Raw genomic sequence first — 21,789 nt, 5'->3', positions numbered from 1 at the left:
CACAGCTTTGTTTTTCTTTTTTATAATTTTTTTTCAATATTTAAAGTATAAAATACAAAGGTATCTTCCTCTTCTCCAACTTTAATATGCTCTGGAAAATAATTCTGATTGAATTAGCTACTCTGAGATCAGATTTAATGGACAGCAAAGCTGAATGATTCTCTCCTGACATCCTAATGTGTTTTTCAGTGCTAAGGGAACTCCAAGTGTCACACAGGCACTGTAAATCATGAGTCTTGCTTGCTCGCTTTCTTGTTCAGTACTCCATTTAATCTTTGCCTAATTAGTCCTGAAGTGGCATCTCCTTATTAATCTTTTAGAAATTAATTCTGAGAGTGTGGTAAAGAGGAAAATACTCTCTGCAGCTTTTGCTCTTCTGGCATCTAGAATAATGGGATGCATAGGTAACTAGGGAAAGACTTACGTCTTGCTCTTTCTATGTTTACAGATAGGTACCAGAGTTAACATCCTAGTGCAGTGACTATGGTTACTCAACAACTCTCAGCCTTGTGGATTGTTCCTTTCTGTACAAGACGCAGCAGAAGTTGTCAGCAGTGGGCTTCACACAGTTTAGCTGCATGGAGGATTGGGACTGTCCTAAGGGCTAGAGACCAGGATATGCAACTTTTTGCACAGCTGCATTCAAATGCTCAGATGACAGACTTTGAAAAAAGCAGAGCAAGGGGAGCTATTGCTTCATTGGAGACATAAATATACCATAAGGAGAAGCTACACATCTGTAGCTAAGAGCAGAATTTAGTCTAAACAACATAAGATCAAAATTTAAAAATAAAATTAAAAAAAACTTCCACCATGGATACCGGTCATAGATGTGTTTTCTGCAAAGCACCCAAAAGCCTGAGCAGCACATGGCTCATTAACTTTCAATGAGACTAATGCATCTAAATTACCCAGAGGTTTGAAAATTCCTCCCTGTTACTGAACACTTTTGAAATTTATACTGACTGTTTTAAGAGCTCTGATGGGAGCTGTGCACTTTTGAAGACCTGATCATTTAATATGGAGAACTTTTGATTGCTGAAGTCCTTTATTCTATGTCTATCTGTCCAGGAAAATATTACCTGCTTTATGAGGTTACTGTAAAGCTAACAAAAATATAGCAAGCAACGTGGGTTTGGCAAGGTAGAGGATCTTCTGAAAGAAATATTTTTTGGTTTTTGTTTTTTTTTTTTGCTTTGTAGACATAAATGTAGAAGTTCTGGGAAATGACCCTAACATTTGCATTTTCTTCAGTCTTTAAAATTTCACTTTTTGTGTGCAAGAGTTGATGCAAAACAGCAAAAGCTAGTAGGTTCCAATAAAGTTTAGCTCTCTAGCCAAAGCTGCATACTTTTTAAAAATATTGCTGTAGGTGGAATTTCTGCATTTTGTTTCATGTTTTGGCCTTTGTTGGAAGAAATTCCTGGGGACATCATCATATCAAGTATGAACTGCTTTTTCTTTCCTGAGTTTAGCACAATCATGGCAGAACTGGAATGTCAATCAGTATTTCTATTTATTTTGGGTTTGTGCCAGTTGAATCTTTCCTTGCAGATGGAGTTCTAAGCTTATGACTTGCATTTTGCTTAGGGATCTGAAGATCTCTAACAATGGTACAATTTGAGAAGATGTTTGTAGCTCACTTTCCAAAAATTGGAAGCACGCTCAATGGAAACATAGCATGGGGTTATTTAAATAGCAAATAGTACAAGGTTCTTGCTTGGACAGGAGAAATTGTGTAATTTCATACAGGAAAAAAAGAGGAGATGAAGGATTGTTTAATACTGCGATGAAAGAGAGGAAGAGGGCTGTGCTGCACAGCCATGAAGATCACTCTGTAAAAACCATATTAAGTTAACCTGATTAGGCAGTAGAATAACAGTGTAGCTCTTGTGTAATGAGAGTGAAAGATTCCTGAATGAGAACTCAGCAGATGTAATTTTTTAAGAAAGGAAATTAATTAGAATGTTTCCTTACAATTCTTTCTGCACTTATTGACTCAGTAATTTACTGAAGGAGTTGAAACGGACAAGAAAAACATTTTGTGTGTGAAAGTTTTTATCCCTTCCCCTTTTGTGCCACGACATTTTATTTCTGTTTGCATTTTCTAGGAAAACACTATTCTGTGAAGTAACAGTATATGGACAAGCAGGATTTCTTTTGGTCTTCAGTTTAAAAAAATGTCTTAGAGTATCCCAAACCCTCAATTACCATGTCTGCCAGAATGAAGAAGTCAAGCTCAGTGGAGAGAAGTTTTATTTTTCTCTGAATTTATGAGTGAGCACAATAAATGGGAGAAGCACTTTGTTTATTGAAGCAGGGCAACCAGACAAACATGTTACGATTCTCCTAATTTTATCTTATTTTTCAGGGATGCTAAACATTTCTGCCTCTCACAGTCTTTATTTTCCTGGGTTAGTTAACTGTCTCAACAAATTTGGACTAGGTAACATGCCCAAAAGAAATCATCAGTGGTTATCAAAATGAGAAGGGGAAAAAAGGTATCCTCAACTTCACTCCTTTTCCCATTAACCACCAGACATTTTTAGCCTTCCCAAATTCACTGTCAATAACTTGAGAGGACATGATTAGTAGAAAGAGGTTTTAGAAGAAGAAACTTTCACTTGATATTGAGGAGTGAATCTGAAGCAAGCTGTTGTTAACAGCTTTTGGATTCATGTAATGACCAGGCCAGAACAGCATTCTGTCCAGGGGAGTGAACAGCTCCAAGGAAAGGTAATATGGTTGTAGCTACTGTGCTACTGTGTCATCTGGGTCTGTCAGAGCTCTGCAGCCTCCTGAGCTGGGGCTGAGGAGGGATGTCCTGTCATTCTGATTTAGCTCAAGCCAGAGGAGAAATTTTTTGAGATAGATAGCTTAAAACTGAATAAAAATGAATGCTAGGGTAAGCTTAAATGACACTGTCAGAGAGAAAAGAACTTGTGTAGGTATGCTTTGGTATCATGAAATCTTCCAGGGCCTACACCAGGGTTTAACAGGAATCATCACCAGAATCACTTCACTCCCATGAAGACCATCATAGTCTTACCATCAGTGCAAGGTTGTTCCTCTATTAACACTTAACTTTTAGTTGCAGGAAAGCAAGGTTTTTATGCATGGATGATTCTTCCTCTTTTCAAGATTCACTGTATTTCTGTTTTAGCAAAAATCCCACTATTTGTATATACATCCTATTCTGTCTTGCTAGTAATTACTCTATTGTACTACATACGGAACCTTTTTCATGGCTAGACTAATTATACAGTCTTGGTCAAAATACTATTTTAATTCTTTTACTGCCCAATGCTTAACCAAAATGGAATTACAAAGTTCTGCTTCATGTGATTACATAAAGGTTTTCTTACCCAAACTGTATATTTTTTCAAAAATGTTTTATAAATTAGCTTTAAGGAGTAGCTTGCATAACTTTTTGATAAGCAGGTAATCAGATACTAGACATCTTTTTGACTTTAAAACCTAAAGAAACAGCTTCAATGAGGAACAGGGAACAACCCTGAAATGTAAAGCATTTTAAGAGCGTAATGTCCATTGACAATGAAGTGCAGTGGTTTTAATGGGCATTTCAAAGCCTATTCCCCCTGGATAAATAAGTTAAAAAATACTACATATAAAATCTGAGACTCTTTGAAGTCAGTAGAAACCGTCCTGTTTGATTTCAGTAGGACCAGGACTTTTCTTCCGCTGTATTTAGAGCAGGGACAGTTGAAAATTTTTAGAAAAGTAAACAAGAACATCTAAAAAATGGCAAAAAGAGAGAAACAGACAGAGAAAAGTGGAAATCACATGGTAGCAGATAATCCAAAATAGAAGATGTTGGTTAGTAAAGATTTCACTTCTCCAAAATCCTGCAAAACATAGTTTCACTGAAAAATCTATTCAAACCCACAGCTCTAATTAAGGGGTTTAGCTGCCAAATAACATGTTCTGGCTAAAGCCAAGTAAGTATTACAGGGCCATTCATGAGCAACGGCATAAGCTTTGTACTTTGCTTTTGATTTTCTCATGGGAAAGTAATATAAATGAGAGTGATACCTCCCTGTTGGCTTTAACTGTTAGAAATGCAAAGCATGCTGAAATTGTACATAATTCTCTTCCAAAGGAAAGGAAATAGCATTTCAATGGTTTTCCTCAGTGTCTCGTTGAGTTATGGTGGTGCACAATTATTCCTGTTAAATTACTCTACCAGATGGAAGGTTGCATTGTATATTTAGCTAATTAAGTTGTAGGGGACTGGAATGCTATTCCAGAGCATAAAGAATCTATCTAAAAGTAAACCTGTTTTAATTCAGTATCTTTGTGAAGGAACAGTGTGGATGTCCAATAAGACTTTTAACACATAGGGTTTTGCTCCTCACATCCCTTAACATGGAGAGATACTTTCACAAAATCAGCCTTGCCTACAGAAGTTAAACAAACATGTTTTGAATGTCCAAAAACTTTGGAGCCAGTGTTATCTTCATTTATGTTCAGTGAAGCTGAAGTGCTTTCCTATTTTTAAGATGAATTTGGCCTAGGATTCTCATCTGCTAGTAAAGCAAGATATACTGTGGGTTTGTTGCTTTTGTTTTCTTGGCATCCTGTACTCTCTGTTGCCTTTCAACAGCTCTAGAGTATGCTTCAGCAATCTAGACCTGCCCAGCTCTCATTTACTGATGACACTGATAGGGGAGAAGTTGATGGTGTTTCATCATGAATTTCTGGAGGGTGATGAAATATTAGATTGTACTTTTTGTCCTCCATGAATGAGTTATCACTGCTAGGTATTTTCCTAGATTAAAATCTGTGGGATTTAATCAGCCTATTAACAAATTCCTTCTTGTATGGGGCTTGGGGAACAACATAATCAGGAACATGGTTATTCTACAAAAAATAAATCATCTATCTAGGGGTCAAACGATGACTCTGGCAAAAACCTCAGCTTCGGGGGCTAGGGGATTATCTCTGGCAGTGCTTCCCTGAAGAGAGTATTTTTTCTTGGGATTTAGTGAATGTGGGAGGTGGATTTAGGCTGAAGAGCAGGATTTGCTATATTTGCAGGAAGTATGATACTGTATTCCCATTGCTTCTACCCGCTAGAACCAATTGGTGTAGATGATGAGAAGTAGGGGTGAGAATAACCAGTGGAGAACTAACCAGAAGAACCACCAGTCATGTGTATCTTTATTTGGTTATTATCATTCAAATGAAGAATACCCTCTAATTAAGGGCCTGTTTCACCACCTTCTTTCTCCTCTGTACCTCCTGAGAACTCAGATGCTAGTTGGCTCCCATAAGTGCTATGAAGGTGTGACAAAATTAAAGAAATTGGTGATATGCAGGGAAAATGGGAATTAATTTTAAAATATCATTGTTATTTTATTCTGTGGTCCAAGACAGTATAGTATTAATTGCTTTTTAATGCCCTACTTATTAATGGAAAAGAATATTAGTCTACCTGTAAGAAGATGGACCTGACATAGCAGTAATATGTCACAGTTTCAGCAGACTTGACATATAATGAGGACTCATAAGATCCAGTGAAACCATGGCCTCATTGAAACTGCGGTGTAGCCCAGTGGTGCAAATGCAAGATGCTGTTTCTGCACTAAGAAAAAGAATTTGTTAAAAATTCTATCAAGAATAGGAAATATATGACACTGTTCAGATTTTCATGAAAAATATAAGGATCTCCAACTCTGACTAAATCCAAGCAGTACAATAAGTAATTCCTATATCTAACTCAATAAATCATGCCTAGCAAGACAACACTTGTTTGCATGGGTAAGGAAGCAGACATTTTGCGTTTCATACAGACTGCAGTGAATAACAAGGAAAATTTAGATATTTAAAATAGCTTCAGGGAATATTTCATTTTTGAACCTGCTTTAGAAGATTAATGAAAATTTGCTAATCTTGTAAATTGGTTTCCTTAGCCTAAAGAGAGCAAAAGGGCTGCAAGATCCCTTCTAATCTAATTAGCTCTTTTACCATGTGTTTCACTAAACCTGTTTTTTTATTTAGGGAATGGATATTTACCTTAGTCTGAATAAATAAAGCATTCCACCTTTTACAAAAGTAACATAAAGCAAAGGACTAAAGGGTTTCACATATGACCTGCACTCCCCATAAAGTGAATGGTTGTACAGGAAACAGTTTTGGTATATCCTGAAAACACATTAGGTGATGCAAGCCAGAAAAACAAAGTGTCTCCATCCTGTACTGCTGTATCTGGTTCTCCCGCCTTGTTGGGACCACCCAGTGGTCAGGTCTGTGTAGTTCTTGGAAGAGCTTTAGAGGGCACATGTAAATAGCTTTCAGTCTCATGAATCTAATTTAAAACTCTTTCAGAAATGACATTTTAAATAGTCAGAATTGAGAAGTCATTGAACCCACAGAATTTTACTACATGCTAGTGTCTTCCAGTCTGTCATCCAATCTAGAGGATGTCCCTGTGTTCACTGTCCAATATTTTCTTGTCAATGCAAGGACATGGCCTTCTACAACAGCTGTCAGTCAGTTATGTATGAAAACAAAAAGGCACTGCTCATCTTGCCTATGCCTTATATATTCAGATATGTGGAGGTGGCTGAAACAGTCTGTGGCTGCCTACAGGAAGCCCGAGCAGCAGTCAGAAACTCCATTCAGAGCATATTTGCATGTCTGCAAGAACCACGTGTGGTAGAGGAAAGGCTGTGAGACCACCAGGTCTCTCAGAAGGACAGACATTCACAACTCTCCACAAAGCAGCTGAGGAAGCTGGAAGCAGCTTTGGTCTCTGATCTGTGCCTCTCTGCCTTTCTAGCTTTTTGCCAGGCTTTAGGTTGCATTCCTAGTTATGGTGAGGAAGCCCAGATTATCTTCTCATTTATCCGTGGGGCTTAGGGCTTTCTTGTGTATTTCATTATGCCTACATCAATTGAGGGGGAAACTGGGAAGTTTCTCCTTAGACTGTCATGACTGTGTGTTGTAAAGCACATAATGTTTATCTGTGCATGAGTCTTTAGTACAATACTATAAAAAAATAGCAAACTATATAGTGTAAATAAAGAAAGATTCCTTGACTATATGTTGATTTACTGATACTTGTTAGATAATAAGCCAGAAAAAAAATAGCAGTTCCTGTAAGGAGTACACCATAGATTATATTCAAATCAGCATCATATATGACCCTTCACAGCTTAGTAAAATGATAGCTAAAGAAATAGAGAATACCAGTGAAGATTTACTTCAAGATCGTGAAGTCTTTGTTTCCTAATTTTTTCCGTTGACCTAATTATGTTAAAGGAGTTCAAGGTATTGTTTCAAAAACAATCTTAGTGATATCAGTTGGTGCCTGCGCAACAGCAAACAATTTATCTTTCTCAAGTAAGATGTCGATTTTGCCGCTGCTGCTCATGCTGGTATTGGAATCTTTTTAGCCAAATTTAGCATCATTTACCTCGCCTGCCCCACAGCTTTTCTAAGCCAGCCTGCCAGTGAGGAAAAGGAAATGCTTTCACTTTAGAGCCTTTCGAAGTCTGGACAAAAGCTCACTTTCTGTTCTTCAGGTTTCCTATATATGGTTTTAGCCTCAAGATGAGGACCTGCTCGCTATGCACCCTCTCCCATCCCCCATTTCCTGCCTGAGTTCATTAAATGCTGATTTGAAGTTGGCACACGCTCTTCTGATACAAAAGTAGTACTGTGTTCCAGGAACCATCAGAAAGTACTGCATTATTGTCTTTTACATTCCCTTCATATATATCTTCTCCCCATGCATAAAAAGGATTTTTATCCCTTCTTCTTAAATATCTTTGTGTGTTTCATGAAATGAAACAGTGAAGCAAAGCCTTGTCAAAAATACCTCAGCTCATTTGGGAGCAATCTGGCCCCTGGCTGTATTCTTTAATGCTAGTATCTGCTAATATTAAGCAAAGTGGAGAACAGGACATAGTGATTTCACCAAAACATTTTCCTATCTCTTTTACTTCTATGTGAGTACCATGTTTCTTAGCAGAGGCTAGCTTTCCTTCACCTGATCACTGATTTGTGATGACTTTAATGTGTACCTACATAGTGTGTTTGTTGCAAGACTTTAATGTGTATCTACATAGAAGCCTGCATATTTTCCATTTTTAACAGTACAGTTACTTAATTCGTTCTTCCTCTATGAAGCCACCATAAAGTATGAGAAAAATCCTTGGGGCACTGTCTTTCTTCATCATCTACAACCAACGTTTGCAGTTCTGTAGAAATCATTACAGTTCATACCAAGGAATTGGTAACTAATCCTTGTATTGCCTCTGATATCTTCTGTTGTTGTTTAAACTAATCTTTTTTGTATCTTTCATATCTGTCACTTACAATCGTTTAGAGTATTAGCAGTCCATTATTACTAGCACTAAAAAGAGAATAATCCAAGTAATACCAATGAAACTGAACGAGCCATATATTGCAACATATCATTATTCCAAATTATGCTATAGCTACATAAACAGAGTAATTTTCAGACTAGTCTTTCCTGAAATCCTCTCAAGTGAATCATTCAAGTGGGTATCAGCTGATTCGCATTGAGATCACTGACATGGGCTTTTATGGCCTTCAGAAAAAACAACTGTGTCTTTTTGTTTTCTTTGCAACAAAACACTCTTAAATAATAAATTATCCCTTTCTTCAAGTGGCAACTGATTATTACTTGTTCCAAAGTGGTAAATATAGTAGAGGTGCAAAGCTCTGTGGATCAAAGAGGTTAGCCTATATACTGACCAATTAAACCAGTATCAGATGTATACTGGTTCTTAGAAGGATTTTAAATTATTAGCCCAGCCTACTAGACTGCGGCCACAGAAATTTGCCATTCTGTTTTCCTTATCTGCCACACTCCTGGTCACGTTCACTTGTTTTATTATTTTGTCTGTGGCATTTGGGCTCCGTGGTGGGATGATTCAGTCCACTATAGCTGGAGTCACCTAACCCAGCAAACCCCACCGCATTCAGCACCTCCATCACTTTAGAGGAGGTCCCATTTCCTCAGGAAGATGAGATACAGGATGTCTGTTATATGGTGTAGAATTAATCTAGTTTTGAATTCTGGACCCCAATGGGATGTTTAACATCCAGCAAGTTAGCCACATGCATTAATTATCTTGCTGTGTCAGTATCTTGGTTTATGGTAGAATCATCGTATAAAGTAGTAGACTACCTGAAGGTCTTTTCAGTAATCCTGTGGTATCAATGCAGAAAAAAAAGGTTAATTCTTTGGGGTTTGTATTTGCATGAGGATGCTACTCTGCAGCAAGCTGGGGAGTAAATCTTTAGCCTCAAAAAGTTATTTGGCACTGACTCCCAGAGTTATTTGGCCCTGACTCCCATGTGACACTTCTTCTCCACGCAGAGAATGCCTCTGGGTGATGAACATAGTCATCCTTGGCAGTAGATTAATTAAGATGAGCAAAGGAGCCAATAGTATGCAATAGAAATACTTATGGGGTGGCTAATGCAAAACAGTTACTTTGAACATTATCCCTCTACAGACCACTTCTAAGAATCACTAGTTAAAATACTGAGCCAAATAATCATTTGAAACATAAGGCAGATTAATTATAATAATTCTTGACCAGTTGCCACTACGACTTTCCAAGTGTCTTGCAAATACTAGGGGAAGAATTTAATTAAAATAAAAAGTTTGAAATATTTATTTTCACTTTTTGCTCACTTATTCAGAGTTTAAACGATTGAAATAGTTTCTAAATAATCTTACGTGACTGCCTTGGTGCAGTCCGTATATATATATGTTTATATACATTTATAATTGCAATCCACAGCTCCATACTTGAAGGTCAAAATTATTAATTTTGGTTTTTTAACTATAAGAAGAGAGTTGACAGTAATAGATGTGTTATTACTGCCCTCATGAAGGAGTGCACTGAGGCACATAGGATTGCTGTTGTGATCCATACCTCTTGCAGTCAACAATAATTCTGCCTCAGCTTTGGTGGAGTAGGATGTTACAGTGATCTCTGCAGTCACACACCAAGTGAATGCCTCAGCCACAGCTGGGAATCAAGAAACCAGTGCCCAGTTCTGTATTTTTGTTCACTGGAGCAGATATCCTCAAATTGGTTAGATTTACATATTTAGTGCACTTAAACCAGAATCCTTTTTGCTAGCCATTGAGTAAACACCATGTTAGGGGCTGGCAGTGTCTCATGGAGAACATTCAGGAACACCAGTATTTGAAGCTAACACTCTTCAAACACTGGCATTGGTTTTTATTGTGAGGTTTATTTTATAATTTTACAACCACTCTTTTCCATGCCTTTTAATTTTAAAATTGATTATTTCCATTTAAAAATTATTGCCATCTTTCATGCATCTTCTCAGATGGCTCATAAACTCAAGACTTTGACTTCAAAGTCTTTTTTCTGTGCTTATATGATTGATTCAGATGCAGAATGTGATGGGAATGTGGTAAAAATAGAAAGGCAATTGCTGTGACTGAGCATGAAGTGGAGAATTTCTCCAGTGAGTGTTGCAGAGGATTTGTATCGCATTAGTCTGTCACGGATACAGACATATTCTCCTAATTTTTAAGAGTACAGAATAGTATAAATGGAATTATCCGTAAGTGCAAAAGGATTGAGTGCCTTTCCTTTTAAATGTCATCACACATGGTGAGTTCTGTCGTTGAAAGTGTGTAGTTTAGTCGTAGCCCATTATTATATTTTATAGTTTCGGTTTTGTTGCAAATGGTATCTTAGATATCTTAACAGTGGTAGTAAGTGATAAAAAATATGTTTTTTAATTTTTTTTATTATTAATGATTTCCAGTGTTTTGCTAGGCTGTGAATCTTGGTCTGAAATGTACTCAAGGCACAGGGAAACACTTGACAGAGGGAAACACTTGACAAGTGCAGTGTAGAACATGACAAAGGCCAGCATGTGACTGCAGATAATGCAGGCCACAACAGCATTCTGGTGAGGTGCAGCCCCTTTGCTCTTTAGTGAGCACTTCTAGCTTCCCCATCCCTGAGGGAACAAGTAGGATATCAGGAAAAAGATGTGCAATATGACATGCTGGGCAAGGGCTGGAATTGGAAGTGTAGAATTGAGTTCCTTCCCCAAACTGACAATGGAGTAATTCTGAATTGAGCGAAGATATCATTTATTTTGGTTTTCTGCTAACTCTTACTCCTTCTTTGGGGCTGGGCTCAAGTATGTGCACAGGAGAGAGAACTGATCCCAGTTTCCAGCTCTCTTTATTTTGAGATATTGCTTAGCCAAGCCTCAGTTTCAGAAAGGGAAATACAAACAAATTCTATTCTATTATTATCTTTCACTACCTCTCAGCAGTCTGTTTGATAGTAGAGGGTTTACTTGAAAGAACAGATAAATGAGTATATGAAACATTTTATCATGCTAAAAACATTACAAAATTAAAAGCACATCAGAGCTGGCTCTCATATAAAAAGACTGTGTGCTTTTAGGAAACAAAGGTGGAACTTGCCCAAGGGGCATTAAATATAATCCTGGGTTTTCTGGGAATCAATCCTACTTCTTCATTTTCAGAGCACTATATTTTTCTCTGCAAATGTTCTTAGGGCACTGTCGTAAATCTGCTTGTTTGGTCGGTAACTCAGAAAATACTGAATTTCTGGGCCTAAAATTGCTGACCAAGAAATGTTCTGCCAGCAAGGCTTATTGTAATTTATATTTCTAAGAGAAATCAAAAGACACCAATGGAGGTTTCTCTCTATTTCTGTAATCAGACCTTAATCCAATTATAAGGTTCCAAGGTCCAAGCTGTGTCTTCATCCAAGTTTTCACCTACAAGAGAGATAAAAATGATGTAAAATAAAATTGCATTTGTATATATATTTGAATATAATTAATACTTGTGGTATTAGCAATAATTAATGGGTAACTTCAAAGTTGAAATAGGATGAGAAAAATACTGGGATTTGAAGCTCTTCAGCTCTCTTCCTCTCTTTCCTAGCCTCTAATTTAAAATTAAGTTTTAAGGAGCAGCAGGATGTCTGAGGAGTAAAACCTCTGCCTCCAAGTCCTCCTTGGATGAGACGAAGTCCTACAGGGTCAGCGGTGTCTGACACAAAGCAGTAATTCGATTTGTAATCATGTATTTTCTTTTCATTTCCAGCCTCAGAGCCCAATTTGAAGGTACGTTCAAGGTTAAAACAAAAGGTGACAGAAAGGAGAAGCAGTCCTTTACTCAGGAGGAAGGACGGAAATGTCAGTTCATTCAAGAAGCGTCTTTTCGAGGTGACAGGTAATTAAGAATGGAGAAATTCTATATCAATTGGCATAGCTCACAGGATAGTGGTTGTACTTCAAAATTGAAACTGTTTGCTAAACAAAAAGAGCATTTACAATATTTGACCTCATCCTGATGAGTCTTCCTTTGACATTGCATTGATATTTAGTAGCTTCATGGCTTGATTAGATGATATCTTTATGCAATCAAGTGTTACTAGTTTGTCAGATGTGTATCTGAATTCACTTGGTATATCAGAATTATGTCACACCAAGATGGAACTAAAACACAACACCAACAAATTCACATCAGTGTGCTCGTACATGCAATTCTTGTGACAGCTTTTCACAGTATGTCATGTGTGAAACTGGGACATGGATGTGAATATACATATTAAAGTAATTAAATAATTTCCCTATAAATTATTTCCAGATTATAATTTTTTACAGCTAATTTATTAATTCCATTTCTGAAGCCTCTATGAGATTCCTGATCTCCACTTTCTCATTAGTTTAGTTCTCTCTCTTTTCTTGTTAGTTTTAGCTGGTGTCTTTATATTTTACACACTTACAAGATATTTACCATAGGAGTTTTTTGTCTGACACCATTGAAAGAGCAAAAACATGAAAGTAGGTATCTTCACTTCCTAGCTCTGACAATAATTTGGAACCTTTCAGACTGCCGGTATAATTATTAATACTCATTATATGACATTTTGGACCTTTCACCCTGATCAAACATTGTTGTCTGAAGTCTTTTTGCCCTTTTAACTGAAAATAGGACTTTATTTAAATACTTATTTATACAAAAAGTAATATTTTAATTTTTTAAAAAATTGAAAAAAAAGATTAAATTTGTGTTTCTCTGTGAAATCTATTGAAAATCCAGTGCAAGAACTTTTATGTGACCAGAAAGTATAGCTGAGTAAGAGATCCAAGTAAGAGACCTAGGAAGTCTCCTGGACTGTCAGTCACAGGAAGAGCATATTTTTGCATGTGAACAAAGGCAGAAAGAATGAAGAAGCAAAGAAGTGGCTATAGAATATTTACTGCTACATTTAGATACTAGTTATTTTAACTTCTTGAGTGCTTTAATTTGAAAGCTATCCCATGAAATAGGCTTACCTCCACTAATGCTACATTCTTCCAGCTTTAACCTTCTTAACTATTTCCATTACATAAATGTAATTTATATCAGGGTAGAATTAGAACAACAAACAAGATCATTCTTTTCTCCTAGAACAGAACTCAGGACATTTTAAATCAAAACAACATGCAGCCTTTGAAATGCTATTTTAATATTTTTGCATACTGTAAATATTCCTTCGTATTTGTGCCCAAGATGTAGTGAAAGTGTATATTTTGCTACTAGTATTGCCTAGGTAATGATTAGTCTACACTGGGCTCACCCCTGTCCTAAACAGAAAGGGATGGCAGTAGACCACATGAATGGACGACATGTTATTGTGACCTTTGCAGGCCTGCTATCTCTGTCATTTTGATCTCTTACAGAGATAGGACTCTTTGCAATTAAAAAGAAAGAGATTCTTTTCTTTACTCATTACAAGCTCTGTGTCTGTGTCTCATCCTAATACTGAGTGTTATACCATCTTTGTGCAAAAAAGAAATAGTAAATGCTTCTTATGTGGAGTAGACAGATCAGAAGGGGAAAGACTAGGAGTATCTTCCTCGTTAGCAAGAAAAGGGGGATGAACTAAAAATCTTCAATGTAAGTAAATGCCATAACAGATAGATACTTTTCAACAGCAAAGAAAGCCCTATGCCATAAAGAGTATATAATTAACCAAGATCACGTGTACCTTTCCAGTGTGAAATTCATGTGTGTTTAATCTGTTTTTCAGAATCCTCAGTCAGTAGCAGCTCCCCTGGATCAGGTCCCAGTTCCCCAAGCAATGGTCCGACCAGCAGTACAGCAGAAAACGAAACCTCAGTTTTGCCATCTAACATTCAAGCTGAGGTAAGGCTCATTACTGAGGTGTAGATAATTGCTAAGATTTCTAGACTGGAGAGGATGGAAACTTGGATTTGATCATACAAGCAGAGTAATGGCAGAAGATGAAATTATCGAGGATACCAGATCACTTGCAGGCTAACATCAAATTGTGTGATATTTGACATATGTCTTCACATATGAGATGTATGTTCAGGAGATGCTTTGGTTACAAAAGTCCAAGAAAAAGCAGCAGTAATGCTACTGGAAGAATAGGGGTGAGCTGGGAAAAAAGCTTGGAAGCATTTATGTTACAGAACATTACCTTCTGGGATAACCTGAAGAGGTGCTCAGTGCTGAATACTGATGAAAAAGTCTCAGGTGGAAAGGAGCGATTTAGGCATTGGTGATCCTAACACGTGAATTAAGGTTCAGATGAGTTCTGAAGTAAATTCAATTACAGCATTGGAGTTAGATGGCTAAGTCCTTTGTTACATTTGCCTTTTATTTTGCTGTACCTCAGTTTCCTTATCAGGGCAGTACTTACCATCATAAATGACATGCCAGAAGTCCTGGATACTTGTTTTGTAAAGCGAGATTGTAAACGGAAGGAGTCTTAACTACTCCTTATTCTGTTTCATACATACGTGCCTGTAAGAACAGGAATGCAGATGGTAAATCAGTCGTGATAAACCTCATTTAGCATAGGCCACATGCCTAAGTCATGCTTTCCATGACAGTATTGTAAAGGGACAGTAAACTAATGTGACTAAGAGAGAATCACATTCCACAATATTCTGTATCCAGTGCTTATATTTGCAGCAGTTCCTGCTTTGGTGTCAAGGTTTTCTATTAATTGTTGTTTTATGCTGTTTATGTTAGAAAAATTGCATAAGAAAGTGTGATTTAGCAGAGTTTTAGTTAATGGAGCTGTTTCTCCAGGTCAGTGGTAGGACATTCACCTCAAAAAAAAAAAACCTGGAATGGGCAATTCAACCTCCAGCAGTGACTTTTCCCCATAATGAATTAATTGTGTGTGTGAACTATGATCCAGAGGGCAGGTGGGTGACCTCTACACACTGATTAGTAGCCTCTCTCTGGCCCGTAACCAAAAAGAAAAAAAAATTGCATTGATGGCTAACATGTGGTCTTGCCTCATAGCCCCCGTATGTGATTGCGAAGAAATTTAAAAGATGCAGAGTAGGATCCATCATTCGGATTAGATCGGATCCCAGTTCAGTGGAATTAAGTTGTGTATTTCACTGTTGGGAATGTTTTAGGTAGAAGTTGGTAATATGTGGGTGTTAGTGCTGTAATAAACAGGAAATCTTGACCAATTGGAATTTTTGTTGTCTCAGGGATACTACAAAATGCAAAGGGAATAATGTCTCAGGCTGATACATGGGGCTCGTTACTTTGCATGTTATAGTTTCTGGACACTTGTCCACAGTGTTGAACCACCATCAGAAATACATACAGTCAGGTCAGACTGGCAGTCTCTGGGGAGATTTGGAAAGGTTGTAACAAGAACATTAATATTAATATTCTTATCATTAATAGAACACTGCATAGCATACGATTTGCCATTACTGTGCCAGACATCAGAAATTATAGCCCCAACATACAATCAAAGTTGCTCAAATGAGCTAAAAAGTTCCTTTCGAAGCTGAGCTCTGCATGCTGGCATCAGTCACTTCACTCGCTGGATGTGTGCTAAGAAGCTGAAACTACAGACTTCCATTTCTGCATCCAGTCAGGCATTTCTTTACCTCTCGGGTTACTTGACTCTTAGTACTGTGGTCCTGTGGGCTCAAACATTTTTCCATAAATCTCAGCTTCAGAGCATTTTTATTTTAGTGGGATTTTCTTTGGTAGTTTAACATCAGCCAAACTCCTACATATCTCTTTCCTAGTTTAGCATTAGCTGCCAGCTCTCAAAGGCTATACATCTAGTCAATTTTTCATCAGATACTCAAAGTACAGAAGTTTCTAATAATAGGATGTGTTCCAAATCACCCAAAATATCACTTGTTTTTCTGTAATCCTGCATGACTCACAATGCTGTTGTTTCATAATCATTGTTGTGACATTTGCAGTAAGTATTGTGCTCATATCTGAGTGGGTGGATAGCTGTGGTTTTCATGGCAGCAAATAAAACACTTTTTGCTGGGGGATAACAGGTTACTATGACAGAGCCATTTACCAGTAAAACATGAGTCAATACCGTAAATGATTACACTGTAGTGCATAGACAGAATTAGAGTATTATCAGAAATGAAAGAAATTTTACAAGTATTTTTACCACATCCATTGAAATAGCAAGCAAGACTTTTAAGTCATTTACCCTTTGGAACAGACAGTCTGGTGGGTAGACATTTACAGCTTTTTGAATGAACAAAGGTGCACTGCAAATGCCGCAGTTTTGCAGATAATCTTTTACTATCACGGTTCCCTTAATGGTACTTTCAGTGCCATTTGTTAAAACACTGGTCTCACTATATGAAACTTAAAAGTTAAACTCAGGTTTTTAATTGCACCTTATAAATAAAATCCTGTTTTTATTGGGCCCAGATGTCTCCAGTATCATCAAGGTTCACTGCAGTAGCTATTTGTCTCCTGTAGCATGCCGTACACTTTCAGGTCACCTGCTGTGCTGGGGCTAAATCTTACTTGCCTGAGAAATGCAAGCAGGATTGAGCCCCTGCACAGCATGTCCCTTGAGTTCAGAGGGACAACCTGCTTTAGTCATGTAAAATGATTTATTTTAGGCATTTGCGGCCTGGTCAAAAGCCATTGAAGGCAATGGAAAGTTTCCAATTGGTGTAAGTGGGCTTCAGATCAATTTCTATCATTTGTGCTCTGGAGAGCAGTATTTCCTAGAATATCCCTTGATTAAACAGGAGACGTGAATTGCATGTGTTGCAGATAAACACATACTTGTTTTGTACAACCTGATGGCCCTAAGCATTTAATACTTGGCTCATTGAGGTGATCTTTGTAAGGGGCTAGTGGAAAAATGTGTACGTTTCCAGCTAGCTGATGAGGTTTGCATCAAGTGTGTGTGAAGAGAGTCTAATTAATTTTTTTAAAATCATCTCAAAAGCCTCAAGAGACACAAGGGTAAATAACTGTGAATATTGAAAGCTGTGACAACCTTACTGTAGCTCCACAGCTGAGAGGTATTAAAGCCAAACCATTCTGTCTTTTCCTCATAATCCATACATGTGCATATTAACATGCACACAAAGGTGTTCCTGCCTCTCAGCAGGTCCCAGTAGTACAACCAAAGTACAGTTGCTCATCATTACTTGCTGATCATTGTGCACTGTTGCATTTAGTTCTTCTACTCTGTTTTAAGAAAGAGGATAACTGTTGTTGGGCTATTTTAAGCATCAGGAAGCAGAATCAATGGACCAATGAGTAAGTATATAGAGGACAAAGTAGGGCAAGTTGCTCTTTGGGGTAATTTAGGTGCTAATCCAAACCACCTTGTCTGCATGTAGGACAAGGACATGGCTTAGCCGTTGTTCTGCCAAATGACACTGCTGGCAACTCCAGCTTTGTCACCACTATTGACTGTGTATAAAGAGAAGCTGTACCTGGAGTCATGTGTTTCTGGGTCTGGGAGACCCTGCTTGAGCAGGGTGGTTGGATTAGATGACATCCAGTGGTCCCTTCCAACCTTACCCATTGTGGGATTCTGTGATATAGAGTATCCCAATTTATGCAGGTAGATCCTCCATTTATTTTGGAAGATGAGGTTTAACTGATGCTTAGGCTAATATTACCTGAAAATATTTTTTAAAAATCAATCACTTACTAAAATATAAATGACGTATTATTAGTGGTATTAAAAATTAGATGGAAATGCTTTTACTAATAAACTCTGGTTTTCAGCATTAAACTCCCATAACATGATTGATTCTGCCTGATGAAACAATCATACCTGACCTTAGTGTGGGAGTGTGTTTTACTGCTATGCACCCTGCCACTGTTGCATTTTTTAATTCTAATCTTAGAAGATAATAGTGGCATACCAAAAACAAAACATAATCTTTGACACGGCTTTGTATAAATGCTGCAATTGCTATAAATTTGATTATATTCTAGGAGGCACATTAGAGCTGCTGCAGTGTTCTCTTTCCATCAAATCTTTGTAGAGTCCCTCCATTATATCTCCATAGTCTTGATTTATTCATGGTCAAAGGTGGGTGTTATCAAGGCAAGTCACTGTTAGCCAGGAACTAATGTAAAATACAAGTGGAGCTTCTTTGTTTCCTATGCTATCTGTTGATATTCCCTAGGTACCAAAAGAAAATTACAGAGATAGACTTCTACTGTTATTGTCTCTGTGATAGGTCGTATCTCCAAACAAACTGTATGAGGAAGGTTATGTTTTGGAATAACATCCTGTGTTTTTGTGCTTAACCACTTTTCATTGATGGTCTGAAGTTGCATTGTATTAACACAAAGTATTTTACAGAGTTAATTGATATTCCAGGTTTGTCCAGGGGAAAATCTACAGCTCCCCACAACATGCTTGACAAGTTATTATATTTACTTTAGTCAAAGCCCGAGTGTGCAGTATCCCTCTTGGAGGTGGTCTATTATTGGAGTCCCATATGCTTTTTGTTTGGGAAGAAAGCAGTCACTGTGTCATACTGTTACACAGGGTATTCTTTTTCAAGGATGTTGTTCCCTTGGGGACCATATCATGCCAGAGTTCCTAAGTCTAATAAGACCTTTGTAGCTCTTATTGTGTAAAAGTTCTGGGAGGGAAGCAAGAGTTAAACAGAAAATATAATTCAAGCAACTATACTAGACCACATGTTGAAAAACATCACTCTTCAAGCAGAAAGGCAAAGGCTTCAAAAAAATTCAGTTGTAGTAATCTAACTTTTTATGTTTCTTCCCAGTTAATCTGTGGAAAGACAAAGGTTGATCCTTGTAGAATGTCTGGTTTTACTCAACAGTAATCAAAAATATATCAGCAGTTCCATGTCCTTGAAAATTATGTCACAAGGCTTCAAAAGAAGTTTTAAAGATTTTAACTTGAATAGAATTAGGAAAGCTATGAGGACTATCCCATTATCAGGGAATAATAGTGCACTGTTTTTTTATATATGCAGAGAGACAGAGGGACAGAACATTATTTTAAATGGCAGAGGTGTCAATCTGCCTTACTTTCTACCCAAAATTTCCATGTTAATGGAGGTAAATAATGAGCCTGAAACATCCCTGTATCATAATCTGGCTGGGAAAAAAAAAATGGACTAGTTAGAAATAATCTTACAACAAAAAATATAATAACCATGGTAAAGGTCTAAGACATCCACACTCGTGACACCTTTGATTCAGCTAGATATACTCCTTAATTCACTGGCGAAATTCCTACTGAGTTTCTAGTAGAGAAAGTCCAGTTGATGAGAAGAACTGATGTTGAACTGATGAGAAGTTGATGAGATGATCTAGAAATTGTCAAGATTTCAGTTTTGCATGGAAAATTGATTTACTAACCAAGGAATAATCCCAGACATATATCAGTTGTTTTCTTAAGAACAGAACTATCAACAGCTTTTTTACAGGGACAGTAATTTTTCTTATCTGGAACTCCATTGGGATGCAAACCAGTGAATGATACATAACTGGCTTTCAATGTATCAGGATATGAGGATAAAGTAATAAAGATAAAAAGCTTGGAGATTTACTTCTGTTGTTTTTCCCATTTATTCCAGCATCTGGTTTCCCAGCAACGCCTTTTGATACAGGATGAATCAGTGAACTTGTTGAGTCTGTACACGTCCCCTTCTTTGCCCAACATTACCTTGGGACTTCCAGCAATACAACCTCAAATCACTGTAAGTGACTAGCCTCAAGCCTTCCTATATAATTTTGCTTCCAGAAAACCTACTTTCTCATAATTCTCTTTATTTTTAGCATTTTGGAACATAAGCAATTCAGAGTAGGAACCAAACATCTCTATGCATTGGGCAACATCTGGATATTTAAGGGCACAACTTGAAAGCAATAATCATTCTTAATGCCAAAAAGACAAGTGGCAGTGTGGAGCTTACCTACGTATGGGTCATATGCATTGCATTTATGTAAGATAACAGATTTCAAATGTGGCATGAAGTATATGAAGAGATTATTTAGTAAAAAGGTTCAAATTATATGATCATCTCTACCTGATAAATTACAGCACCTGTAGCTTTTTGTGAGATTCCAGTAGACACCTAAATTGGGCTGGAGCATAGTAGGGGAAGAATCTAGTATTCCTGCAACTAGGTTTGTATTTGAGGGGTATGCTATCAGTCAGACAAATGAAATTGGAGAGAAGTGAACGACGCTTAATATTTTAATGACAAGTTATATTCATATCCCTTTATTCAGTCTGCAGCAATGGACTCTATTTAGAGATAAATCTTAAATTAATATGCAAAATGTGTGAAAACACAGATATGGTATGCATATCATGCAGATGGATAAGGATCTTTAGATCTAAACCAAGTTACAGCAACCTGGAGGTGAAATCAGAACTGAAAATTTTGCTACTGGTCAAAACTTATCTTCTTTCTAGCAAAAAAAATAAAAATACTAATAGATGATGGTTCTATACAACCATGTATTGCAAAGAAATTTTAACAATTTAAATTTCTTAGAATAGGAATTGGTAACTTCTATGAAAAAACTAGGGGTTGTAAGCACAGCTTTCCATGGAGGAAAAAAAAATTATATCTGTACAATCCTCTATGGTTTGTAATAAATACTATTGAATTCCAGTGCTAAATGTAGTTTCAAGTCAAAGTTCCATTTCACTTTATGGCTTATCCAACACATTTCCTGTTCTTAGCAGTAATATATTGCTGAAATCTAACATTTTAACATCAGATACAGAACTTTGCAAAGAAAATTGCGTAAGCCTGAAGTCGGTTCTCTACAAGTCTTTTATGAGATATTTATAAGCAAATTATTGGTTTTAAGGGATGAAAAAACTGAACTGATCAGAAAAAGTAGTGCTTACTTTTTCAGAGTATATCATGAAAAATTTCTTAGCTATTTCACAAAATATATAACTAGCTTCAAAGTAATTTTATAACGTTAAAATACAAATTAAAATATGCTTCATTTGCTCACTCAAATCTTACAAACTTTTGATGTGGCTAGCTAGCACCAAATAGTACTTTTGGCATTAGAAAAAACAAAGAGGTTGACTTATGCAAGTAATGTTTATTTCTGTTTCTAGAATAAGCAGTTGCAAATTGAATGTAAAGTTTACTCTGGTGTTTGTTTTTCAGGAAGGGTGATAGCAGAGTGTGAAGTAAGCATACACCAAAAAAATATTGGTGAAAACCTTGGTTTAGAATTTATGAAAGTTAGATTATCAGATAAACTGTTTTTACCATGACATACCATAAGTGGTTATCTGAAAGCCTCAACATGTATGTTTCTGTTCAGTTATTATTCTTGCTGTAAAAATTGTTATTCTGCTTATAACTACTGTTATTCTGCTATGACTGCTGTTTTAAGATTATTTTTTTAATAGGCAAAGAGCAAAGAACTATAAAGTACATTCACAATGCTGAAGG

General features: G+C 36.9%; 1 protein-coding gene across 1 annotated transcript in view; it reads left to right on the top strand.

Moving 5' to 3' along the window:
* HDAC9 (histone deacetylase 9) overlaps window positions 1-21,789 on the top strand; it is a 451,751-nt gene that overhangs the window by 238,014 nt on the left and 191,948 nt on the right. The window contains 3 exon segments of the mRNA XM_050308389.1: window positions 12,137-12,265; window positions 14,112-14,227; window positions 19,936-20,058. Of these exon segments, the coding sequence (XP_050164346.1) occupies window positions 12,137-12,265; window positions 14,112-14,227; window positions 19,936-20,058 (368 nt within the window).

Source organism: Myiozetetes cayanensis, unplaced genomic scaffold, assembly GCF_022539395.1.
Source record: "Myiozetetes cayanensis isolate MyiCay16 unplaced genomic scaffold, myiCay2020 scf1, whole genome shotgun sequence".
Lineage (NCBI taxonomy): Eukaryota > Metazoa > Chordata > Aves > Passeriformes > Tyrannidae > Myiozetetes > Myiozetetes cayanensis.
Note: the sequence above shows the minus strand (reverse complement) of the source record. Positions and strands in the feature narration are given on the sequence as shown.